This window comes from Hyperolius riggenbachi, chromosome 9, assembly GCF_040937935.1.
Source record: "Hyperolius riggenbachi isolate aHypRig1 chromosome 9, aHypRig1.pri, whole genome shotgun sequence".
In the NCBI taxonomy this organism is placed as follows: domain Eukaryota; kingdom Metazoa; phylum Chordata; class Amphibia; order Anura; family Hyperoliidae; genus Hyperolius; species Hyperolius riggenbachi.
Genome location: NC_090654.1, coordinates 9,288,639 through 9,301,181, shown reverse-complemented (window position 1 = coordinate 9,301,181; position 12,543 = coordinate 9,288,639). Strand labels below are relative to the sequence as shown.

The 12,543-nt window shown below is 43.0% G+C and overlaps 1 protein-coding gene across 3 annotated transcripts in view; it reads left to right on the top strand.

The window, feature by feature from the left end:
• The window catches only part of STAB1 (stabilin 1), a 308,949-nt gene that overhangs the window by 66,896 nt on the left and 229,510 nt on the right, over nucleotides 1–12,543 (top strand). For all 3 annotated transcript variants that reach the window (XM_068251889.1, XM_068251888.1, XM_068251891.1), the window contains 4 exons: nucleotides 1,469–1,548; nucleotides 4,835–4,957; nucleotides 7,277–7,411; nucleotides 10,048–10,110. In XM_068251889.1, the coding sequence (XP_068107990.1) occupies nucleotides 1,469–1,548; nucleotides 4,835–4,957; nucleotides 7,277–7,411; nucleotides 10,048–10,110 (401 nt within the window). The remainder of the gene's footprint in view (nucleotides 1–1,468; nucleotides 1,549–4,834; nucleotides 4,958–7,276; nucleotides 7,412–10,047; nucleotides 10,111–12,543) is intronic.

Genomic DNA, 12,543 nt, shown 5'->3' with positions numbered 1-12,543 from the left:
TTCCGCTAACTTGTGACAAAAAATAAAATCTTCTATGAACTCACCATGCCTCTCACTGAATACTTTGGGATGTCTTCTTTCCAAAATGGGGTCATTTGGGGGGTATTTGTACTATCCTGGAATTTTAGCCCCTCATGAAACATGACAGGTGCGCAGAAAAGTCAGAGATGCTTGAAAATGGGAAAATTCACTTTTGGCACCATAGTTTGTAAACGCTATAACTTTTACCCAATCCAATAAATATACACTGAATGTTTTTTTTTTTATCAAAGACATGTAGCAGAATAACTTTCGCGCTCAAATGTATAGGAAATTTTACTTTATTTGAAAAATGTCAGCACAGAAAGTTAAAAAAGTCATTTTTTTGACAAAATTCATGTCTTTTTTGATGAATATAATAAAAAGTAAAACTCGCAGCAGCAATCAAATAGCATCAAAAGAAAGCTGTATTAGTGACAAGAAAAGGAGGTAAAATTCATTTAGGTGGTAGGTTTTATGACCGAGCAATAAACCGTGAAAGCTGCAGTGGTCTGAATGGAGAAAAAGGCTCTGGTCCTTAAGGGGCGAAAAGACTGTGGTCCCGAAGTGGTTAAAGACAAGAGATAAGTTTAGTGAATTGAGGCCTTTTAAATTTTGTCCCTTAAAGAGAAACCTTAGCCACAAGGGGAAAAAAATAAATAAATACATTGCAAAGTGAGCAGTTAAAAAATAGAGGAGAGATCAAAAAATGATTAATATTCGCCCTGTAATTTGTTCATATTGTTTGATCCACATTCAGCCTGCACATAATCATCTTTACTGCTGGCAGACATGAAAAAAAAACAGCACCAACTGCCATTATCTGTTACACCCCTCCCCCACCCACCCCCAACAATGCGATAGGCTAAAAGGTTGTTGTTTTTTATGTACATTGGCACAGATTGAGATACTGGCTGCTTGGCAGTTGGAAACAGCTGTTATTTCCCACAATGCAACAGGGTTCACAGACAGGAAACTGTCAGGACCATGGTCCTGACATCACACTGTGGGAGGGGTTTCACCACAATATCAGCCATACAGCACCCCCTGATGATCTGTTTGATAAAAGGAAAAGATTTCTCATGGGAAAGGGGATATCAGCTACTGATTGGGCTGAAGTTCAGTTCTTGGTTACGGTTCAATCAATTAGTGTCAGGGTGACATGATTGACCGTTTCAAAGCACTGAAACACTGTCAAACACATCACAAAAACAAAAACCACAGAGTGTCAGTAATCGCTTCACTCATATTCTACTTACTGGAGGCCCAAACTGACCGTGCCAAATCCATACTTAGGTTTTGGGGTTTATGTAGGTGAGGTGGGTGTAACGGCTGTAATGCCCTGAAATGCAACAGCATGCAATAAAATTAAATGTTACTTTGCACAGAGGGTGGAGCCTGGTCAGTGAATGTAATTGCATCTGCAAATGAACTTTTTTCTTTTTCTTAGAGGATGGGTGCGGACTGGCTCTCAGGAAATCTGGTCCTTTCACTGTCTTCGTGCCCGTTATGAAAACAACTAAAGTGAATGTAAGTGTGACAACTTTACTGGCTACAGACTGTAAGCTTGGATGGGCATAGTACCGCGGCACTGCTGTATCACCCACAATGCCACGTGTGTGGGCATATTAAGTGGGGACAGAACACTTCCAAAATCCAGAGGAAGGCTCAGCAGAGACTGTTCTTTCTACGCCAATTGAAAAAATTTGGTATGCCCCAGAAGCTGCTGTCCAGCTTCTACACTGCCACTATTGAAGGTACCCTCTGCTCCGCCATTATAGTGTGGTATGCAAGAGCAACCCCCAGTGGTAAGTATAAGCTTTAAAGAGTCATCAGCTCAACAGAAAGGGTCATCGGCTCCCCTCTGCCACCCCTAGACCTGCTCTATACCGCTAGATTGAAGAAAAGAGCTAACAGGATTTCCCAGGACCCCTCCCACCCAGGCTACCGGTTCTTCAAGCTCCTCCCATCAGGCCGACGCTACAGAGCCATTCGCCCAAAAACCAACAGGCGAAGGGACACCTTTTTTTCTCAAGCAGCCCTCCTGCTGAACTCCAGCCACTCGAGGGGTACTCTTGCCCCACTTAGCTCAATACTCTAGGATGTGGCACATGGGAGCCCGATCCTGCTCAACCCAGCCGTCACCCTGATACACTTCTAGGATCAACTCAATTCAAGGTGCTGCGGAATATTATCCCCGGGGCCAGACAAATCCACTCCCTGGTGCGGCTACTCATGAACAAACTTGCATGTCACACAGCATCGACTATTTTTTTTGGGGTGTGTATTGTGTATTGCATACCTGTCTTTGCTTGTTTTCATTGTTTAACGTCTTAAAGAGAACCAGAGATGAAGCAACCTCATGTATTTTACCTTATAAATCAGTGGGAACATGACAGTAAACACCTAATCTGCTCTTTGTTACATTGTTCTCTGTTTAATTTGCCTGTTATCACCTCTAAGATAAGAATCCCGACTAAGCAGTCGGTCTGGCTTTGCTACAGAATAATTATAGCTGAGACTGTGTTCTTTGCTGTCTTCAAGTCCAAGCCTGCCCCCTGCTGGCTTTGCTCAGGAATCATTATAGCTGAGTCATTATAGCAAAGCCAGACTCAATGTTCAGTCCGGGATTCTTATCTCAGCTAGATAACAGACACTTTTAGCAGTGAGGATGGAACAGAGAGCATGGTAAATGTTTTCTCTAATGTTCCCACTGATTTCTATGGTAAAATACACAAGGGTGCTTCGTCTCTGGTTCACTTTAATGTCAGTTCTGTCAATTCTCTCTATTGCCAATGCCATGTGTACCACAACCAATTCCGGGTACGACTTCGGTCGCACTTGGCGAAATAAAGATTCTGATTCTGATATCCGGCATCCATCTCTCATGCCCTCAGACTGTAAGCTTGGATGGGCATAGTACCGCGGCACTACTGTATCACCCACAATGCAACGTGTGGGCATATGTCCGGGAGTGTGCTAGCTAGCTATATTATACAATAGTGTTGAGCTTGAATTTCGCATTATTGTAATTTCGCACCAATTGCAAAATTGTAATGTGAAATTTCAGATAAATTCCTAATTCACTGCGGGAGGACGGCGAGGGGCTCGCATGTGTTTATGGGGCTGGAGGAAGCCCCAGGTAAGTATCGATTCTTTGTATTATAAGATCTCTGGTTTCCTTTAACATACTTAGCAATTTTGGTGATAATAGTATGTAGGGGGACTTTGCTAGTCACCGCCAAAGTCGGCATGAAATTATGCAAAATAATACCAAATTATGGATGGATTACGTGCAAAATGTATTCTGCATTTACCAAAATTTCGTATTAAAATTTTGCATCGTGATTGCGAATTACGACTTTGAGAAATGTGTGCTCATGGTGATCCTCCTAATAGTTGTAGTGCTGACGAATTCTTAGCCAGTGATGCTCATCCGGAATCCGGATATCCGGGTTAACCCGGATATCCGACCATTTTTACGCTATCCAGATCAGAATCCGGATCCCGGATAGCAATAGAAATCTGCATAGCTATCTGCGGATAGTTTGATGCATGACCCGGATATCCGCGAATATCCGAATCCGAAATACTGTAACTAAGGTGATGACGTCCTGGAGCCAATCAGAGGGCTCCCAGCAGAAGCCCTAGCAACCAATCACAGAAAGGAACACTGGCCAGCCCCCCTTGTATAATAAGGAGGGCTGCCATGATGAGACAGATCGTTCTGGCTTGCTGAATGCTCACTGAGAGACATGCTCCAGTGCTGCTGGCCTAGCGAGGGCTGCCTGTACACAGTTATAAACCTAAAGCTGTTCATTGATTAACCCCTTCACTACTCTATAGTAATCGTTATTTAGCTTGACTGATGTCTCATAGTGTGACAGTTAGAGTGTGTGCTGTACAGCTGCAGTGCTGCTGCTGGGGCAAGGGCTGTACACAGTGATAAGTTCAGTGATTAACCCCTTTACTATCACTCCACTATTGTTAATTCATTAATGTGTTAGTGTGCACTAGTGTCTTCTCCTCTGCTGTCTGACTGTCACTTGGCACATGTCACTTGGCACTTGGCACGTGTCACATGGCACGTGCCAAGTGACAAGTGGCAAGTTCCACGTGACACTTGGCAAGTGCCACGTGACACTTGGCACGTGCCACGTCCGGCAGGCTCCTGGCATACGTTACACCTGCTGCTGCTGCATTGCCATGCTCCTGCTGCCTGTGCAGCTCCCACCGCCAGGCCAGGGTGCCACAGGCCACTGAAACCACCTATATTTAATCCAAAACACAATTGCTGCATAATTTTTTGGAGGTGTCTTGGCTGAAAACTGTCATGTCCCAGTTGTGCGGTTGGACTTTGGACACAATGTGGGCTGCACGACCGCTGACTGGAACTTAGGCCTGATGTTAATTGACAGCCATTTTTTTTTAAGTCCCCACATCATCAATTAGTGTTCCCCTTTGCAAAATAATGATGATATATGCCTCATTTACCCTAAAAACACCTTTTAAAGCTATTGAAAGGGCACTTCCGGTTTTTCTATCCAGATATCCGAATAGCCCGGATATCCGCGGATAATGCAACCGGATATCCGCGTTCACGCGGATATCTAAAAGGCTGGATTCGGATATCCGAACCGGATCCGGATATCTAGGTATCCGGATCCGGATCAATTCGGATTTTAAAAAGCACTATCCGAGCAACACTATTCTTAGCAATAAATATTTATGAATGTTTTGCCCATCACATCTCAGAGCTGTGTGTTGGACGGATTATAATGACTGTGCGTAAAATGTACGTTATTTCTCCGTTCAGGAAACCGCGGCGAGGCACAAGTGTAAAGGTCACATGGTCGTCGGACAATTCATGGAGAAAGATCTTTACAGCGCTGGCAAATTGTGGACAATGAATGGCGGGATGCTGAATTTCGCTAACGGGGTAAGAAGCTGTTATTATGTGACGTGCGGCATTCAGTCCAGGGATAACAGATCTTTAATGAAGTCAAGAGGACAAGATACGATTGCTGCAACCGTGTCTTCTACATTAGGAGATCTACCCTCCCTGAATCGCAAGCAGTGACGCAAGCGATTGGCCGATTTCACTGTTAGTTTTAAACTTCTCTGTGCCTGGCAAATTAAACTTAAAGTGGACTTTAAACAAAAAACATTTCTTTGTTACAGCTGATACAAATCCTAAAATAAATCTGCACTGCTTCTACTTCCTGTTTTCATGGAAGCAGACATATTGTTACCATCCTGTGCTTTCAAATAGGCTTATCTGCCATGGCAGTCATGTGACACAGGGGAGGAGTAAATTACAACTTGTGATTAGACACGGATGAGAGGGGATCAGACAGGCTAAACTCTGTAAATACATACAGGGTGCATTCCTCTGTTTTCCTTCTATCCTGTGCAAGAGTTCAGCTCCACTTTCAATTAAATGTAACAAAAGGTAACTTTAAATTAGATGCTGGACAACAATATTTATTGCTTTTGTGGAACTGAAGACATCACTGATCACCTATGTCTTTGTGTGTTATTTTACAATACTATTAAAGTTATTTTTTAAACTAATAAATTAAAGGATATCTGAAATATGTAAAAAAAAAAAAAAAAAAGTTTCGCTTACCTGGGGCTTCTGCCTGCCCCCTGCAGCTGATACGCGCCCTCGTAGCTGCCAAACGATCCTCCGCCGTAGCTCACTTTCACTTTCTTCAGTCTCCATCCACAGCGCTGCGATCAATCTCGTTCACGCTCCCATCACCGTGAGTGTCCTGCGCAGGCGTAATAGAGATTTTCTCGTACTGCACCTGCGCAGGCCGCTCCCAGTGATCGTAGCGTACGAGGACGTGTGCAGTCAAGGCAGTGGACATTGGGGACCGGATGATCTTTTGGAAATGGCGTGGGCACAGGATGGCTGCAGGGGGCTGGCAGAAGCAGTCCCTCTTTGGTACCCCAGTCCCTCTTCCTTCCTTATTTATCCCTCTTTCAGGACTGATGTACAGATCTGTGTAAATATGTGTTTTTTTGTTTGTTTTTTACTGAAAATGTTTTTTGACTATAAACTTTATTCCCATCTTTTAAATTGATATGTTTCGCATTTTCAAATGTTAACATAAAGAAAAACGAACCAGGATAGAAAGGACCAGTGTGGTTTGAATTATAAAACATATTTTTTTTTATCAAATCTTTATGGTATGCGTGACTAGGGGTGTGACGGGGCGTGATTAGGGGTGTGGCAGGGGTGTGGCTTAAGTGTCCCTCTTTCTTATCTCAAAAAGTTGGGAGGTATGTTAATCTCTTAAACTAAATCCTTTACAACCCAGTATGCAGATCACTCATGACACCTCCCGCCTATGTTAAACAGGGGGGGGGGGGGAGCTTTTCCTAACTTCTCGCACTAATGCTAGGAGGTGACCCGTCATCAGGGGGTGGGGCTGAACCAGATCACGTGCTGTAGCCCCGCCTCACAGTGCACATGCGTTAGTGTAATGCATAATTACGCAGTGCAAGGTTGAGCCCATGGGGATAAAAGTTTCTAACATCTTGATCAGAGGGGCCTGACACTCTGCTGGACTAAATCTGGTGGCGGTGCAGTGCTGGCAGCCCACATCCGCCCACGTAATATTTATATCATGTAACGCACTGTGGGGCTGGAGGGGACCAAGTCTGACAGTGGGTTGGAAAGAGTTAACCCCCCTGTCCCATGCAGACTAGTATTGCTAGAATGGCTGAGCCAGACAGCGTGGGTCTCCTCCACGTGAACCATACCAGTCTGCATGGTCCATGACATGGGAAGGGGATTCTGCAAGAGAGGAGCGAAAAACTCTCCCCTCTCCTGCAAAGCCCCCAACCATGTCACAAGTCAGGGGTTCATTACCCAACCCACACCCCTTTCCCGGTACCCAGGAGGAGGAGTGGGTAACTACCCCACACATGTGGCGGGGGCAGGTCCTGTGAGCTTAGGGTGAAATCCAGTATGTCTCATTTACAGTGCCACGGAATATGTTGGCGCTTTATAAATCAGTAATAATAATAATAGCCCTCTGATCCTAGGTAAATAGAATAGGGGAGGGAAAAACTTGCAAACAGCATAGACAGCAATCCCCCCCCCCCCCCCAGACTATAACCCCCCACCATGATACAACCAAAAGAAAGACTTTGATCTGGATATTTGAGTTAGAATATTCTAAATGTATACATGTTCCTAAACATTCAGTGTGTCATTTATGATGACCGTCCTAAACTTTGTCCACAGAAAATCAGCAAAACCTCGGAACCAGAAAAAACTTACAAAATAGTTAGAGCAAATCTACCGGCTGCCAACGGCATCATCCACGTGATTGACAAACCCTTCACAGACGACAGCGCAGAGGCCATCGGAACCCAGCAGGTATCAGTCTTGCCTAGTTATCTGCATGCTTACATGCTGTACATACAACTTTATCTCATCACTTTCTCTTCACCTTGCTATTTCTTTGAAGTGGCACTTTAATGACACACAGTATAGTAGAATGCAGAAAATTATTCAGGATACCCCCTCTTACCATAATTGAAGCAAGAGAGATATGGAGGCTGCCATATTTGCTTCCTTTCAAGCAATACCAGTTTCCTGGCAGTCCTGCTGATCTCTTTGGCTTCAGTCAGGGCCGGATTTACCATAAGGTACAGTAGGCATGGGCCTACAGGCGCCTGATGATGGAAAGACGGCTTACTTTCCTCCCAGAGTGCTTCACTCCCTCCTTCCCTGTGTAGAGTCCTGATGAGAGTGTAAATGAGAGGTCACTTACCCTGCTCTCTGCATTCCACTGACCAGATTTCCTTTCAGTTAGAGGCATTTCTAGCTACCTAATACTGAGGTTCTTCCTACTACCTAATACTTGGGGGCACCTCTAGCTACTTAATACTGAGGGTACTGCTGGCTTCCTATTACTATGGGGCACTTGTAGCTACCTATGATGGGCAAGGGAAGTAAGGGAGAAGCAACTGCTGGGCCAGCCAGCACACTTGCGGTGCGGTTCAGAGGGAGTTTGAGGTTCATGGAGGGCGAAGTCTAAGGTGGGAGGACATCTGTGTCTATAGGCTCCTGTGAGGTAAATCCGGGCCTGGCTTCAGTAGTGTCTGAATCCCACACCTGAAACAAGGATGCAGCTAATCCAGTCACACTTCAGTCAGAGCACCTGATCTGCTGCATGCTTGTTCAGGGGCTATGGCTGAAAGTAGTTGAGGCAGAGGATCAGCAGGACTGCAGGGCAACTGGTATTGCTTAAAGAGAACCAGAGTGAAGCACCCTCATGTATTTTACCGTATATATCAGTGGGAACATTAGAGAAAACACCTACCCTGCTCTCTGTTTCATCCTTCACTGCTCAGCCTGCTTGTTATCAGCGCTGATAAAATCCCCCACTGAGCATTCAGTCTGGCTTTGCTCAGGAATCAGAATGTAAATCAGAGTAAGGAAAGATTTTACAATGGGCAAACATTGACTAAATCATTTCTAAATTAATATTGTAAAAAAAAGAAGAAAAAAAAAAGCACTTTTATTCATTACATTATTTTCATTTGAATTACTCTTTTTGCGACATATCTGCAAGCATAAAATATTATAATACAAGAATAGATGTAAATTGCTGGAGGTGCCCAGGGAAGTAAGGGCTCGTTCCCACTATCGCGAATCTGCATGCGTCCAACGCATGCAGATCCGCACATGTAATGCAAGTGGATGGGCCTGTTTCCACTGTAGCGTTGTTGAGGTGCGTTTTTTTCAGCGGTAAAAAAACGCACAAAAGAGCCAACGATTTCGCCTGCGTCGGGAATCCGTGCGAATCGCCGCTAATGTATTTAATAGTAAAAACGCATGCGTTTGTTACATGCGTTTTTACCCGCGATTTCGCGTGCGATTTCGCACCTTTTTCAATTTTATTTTGCCCTGGCAGTGTCATGGTTAATTTCGCATGGCACCCTGCCATGCGAAATCGCATGCGAAATCGCGGGTAAAAACGCATGCGGAAACGCATCCGCATGCGTTTTTACAAGCGTCGGAATGCGGCCGAAATCACGTCGCAACAGTGGGAACGAGCCCTCAAAGAGCCTGATACAGATGTTTTTTTTTATTGGCACAACAAAAAGTTGCTTTCTTAAAACAGAATGTATTTGCAATAATTCAGGTTGGAGTTAACTCTGAGATTTCTCCCACAATGCATCACTGCTGAAATATGCAAATCGACCTTTGTTGTCCCTGTAAGCTAGCCACACCTCCAGAACCGCTGGAATGCAATGATGTGTCAGCTTGTTAATTCTACAGAGCCATAATAATCCAACATGCATACAGCCTGTTTCAGATTGGTTAATCCTCATCAGTGCATGGCATGGATTAATGTGGCTCTATGGGGCAGGACTTGAACGCCCCCAGAGATACAGACTAACCAGCAAGCTCATGGTGAACCAGAACTCCTGAAGTGCGTGAGGGGCTACAATGGTCCAAAAAGCCCCCTTATTAAAATTCTATGGAAAACAAAAATTTGCTTTCTTTAAACAGAAAGTATTTGAAATAATTCAGGTTGTAATGAGCTCCGAGATGTCTCCCACGATTCATCTCTTCTGAAATATGCAAATTACCCATTGTTGTCCCTGTGGGCTAAACACACCTCCGGATCCGCTGGAATATTAATCTGTAATATTAAAAAGCTGACACATCATTGCATTCCAGCGGATCTGGGGGTGTGGCTAGCTCACAGGGACAACAATGGGTAATTTGCATATTTTCAGCAGTGATGCATTGTGGGAGACATCTCGGAGCTCACTCCAAACTGAATCATTGCAAATACTTTCTGTTTTAGGAAAGCAAATTTTAGTTTTACATAGCATTTTAGTAAGAAGGCTTTTTGGTCCATTGTAGCCCCGTACACACTCCAAGGATTTATTGGGCACAAAAACCCTTTTGTGAGTAAAAAAAACACTTCATCAGGTAACAGTAGCAACAAATGCAAATTACCATGCTATAATTAACAAACATGTGGTGTTTTCCAGATGACCATTGGTGACATCCTTGCCCAAACGGAAAGATTTAGCCGTTTTGAAACCCTGTTGGAGGTAAGTTTTTAGAAATTGGGGCTATCCTTGTTTTAAATGTCTTTGCAAAGCGAAATTGACAGAAGCTAGATTTCGATAAGGCCTCGTTACTGATACATGTTGATTCCCAGCCCTGTGTGACTATTCTCTCTCTGATAGAATTTATTTGTAGTTTGGTGGAGAGTTCACATGGGTATCTGATGTCATGTCAGAGAAATCATTTTTAGAAGCCACCACCCACTTCCCGTGCTGCAGACTGCAGTTGCCGTAGTGTACAGTTTTCTCCTATAGCCCAGTCTGTGCCCCGCCCCGTGGCAGTTTGAAGAGCGTGAATAATTCCCTGCGTCAGCCTGAAGTAGCCTGCAATTCTATCTGGCAATTGTAGTCTTACGAAATGTTTTTTTCAGCTTCAAATACCATATTTGACACACAAGCATAATGATATTTCACATTATATCTGAAAAGTGTGTGAGGTGGGCAGGGGGTAACTAGAAATCACTGGCCCCCTGCAAAACTCTGTATGGGGCCTGTCAAATATCTTATCAATATCTGCCTTAAATGGTTATCAACTACTTAAAGGGCAAGCCTACAAATCATCATAATCAAGATTTGCCAGCAGTGGGTGCCTAGCTCACTATAAACAGAATATTTATAGGTTAACAGGTTTACCTCTGGAAAAAATCCGCAACACTTATCTATTGAATTTTATAAAATTATATTGATAAAAAAATAGATAAAGCATATATACAGGAATATACATCTCTCCAGTTGTTGTCCATCATCTAATATGCATTTTCAAAGTTCCTTTAGTGAAACAAGTCCGTATCAATATAGCAACTCTTCTGCTGTAGATTTTATCCTCCATCGATAATCGTTATCTCGAGATTGTCCAGTGTATGGTACACAGAAATATAGCTTTATCCTTAAAAATGATATATAGAGTTCTATTCTTATATAAAGAACTCTAAGTAGATATATCTTCTTCAAGGAAAGCTAGGTAGTTGTCCCTAAGCTTGCAATTGCATTTAAATAGTAATGCTTAGTGATTGTATATGAAGTATAGCATAAAAAAGTTATCTAAAAAACTTAAAACTGCTGAAGTTTGAAATGACAAGTCTTTAACGTTTATATAAGCTATTGTCAATAAATTCACCAAGAATAATGCATATTACCTCTCTTGTGTTCTAGAGTCACAGTGAGAAGGTAGTGTCTCTCAGGTAGGCCACAGTCAGTAGAGTTTCAGGCTCAGTGATAAACTATACCAGCCTGCCAGGGCGTTTTATTGTAAAGTTTGTAAGATGGCGTCTGTTAGGCGGTTTTATGGTGACGCACAAAATTCAAACTTATTTTTAACTGGTACATTCTGACATGTTGTGACATTGTAACCTAGCGGGTTAACTGAGCAGGTGCGTACATATATGAGGCTACTTGGCTTATTAACGTAAGCAATCTACGTCTTTTCTAATCAAAATTACATCAATAACATCTTAATTAGAGCTTATGACCCAAGTGGTGACCGAAGTGGTGTTCTATGACATCTTTCTGGATCTGATGGATGCCAAGATATATGCGTATGTTATATGGGATGTTCTCTGGTACATCATTAAAGTGAACCAGAGACGAAGCACCCTCATGTATTTTACCATAGAAATCAGTGGGAACATTAGAGAAAACATTTACCATGCTCTCTGTTCCATCCTCACTGCTAAAAGTGTCTGTTATCTAGCTGAGATAAGAATCCCGGACTGAGCATTGAGTCTGGCTTTGCTATAATGACTCAGCTATAATGATTCCTGAGCAAAGCCAGCAGGGGGCAGGCTTGGACTTGAAGACAGCAAAGAACACAGTCTCAGCTATAATTATTCTGTAGCAAAGCCAGACCGACTGCTTAGTCGGGATTTTTATCTTAGAGGTGATAACAGGCAAATTAAACAGAGAACAATGTAACAAAGAGCAGATTAGGTGTTTACTGTCATGTTCCCACTGATTTATAAGGTAAAATACATGAGGTTGCTTCATCTCTGGTTCTCTTTAATTAACGGGGATTTCTGCACGCCCCCCAGGTAGTACTGTCTTGTTCACATGGCTTATTGTTTTGGTTTTGTATTTACAAACAGCCATCTGTTTTAATAGATGCTAAATTATATAGAAAGCAAACTTATTTACCTTAAAGCGGAATATAACCCTGCATTTCAACTTTGCTCTAAAACATTATTTACAGCACATTATATGCAACCAGCATTTTTTTTTACGAGACCAGCATTGGAAGGGTTACTGTAACGATCGGTGTAACACAGAGAGGATCTGATTACCGGTGATCTGCAGTATCACTGAGAATACAGATATATACCCGATTATTGATGATCTGCAGTATCACCGATAATCAGATATATCACTAACCTCTGGACACCAGGGTAATACGAGTGTTTGGTGCAACAGTAATACTTTGAGGAC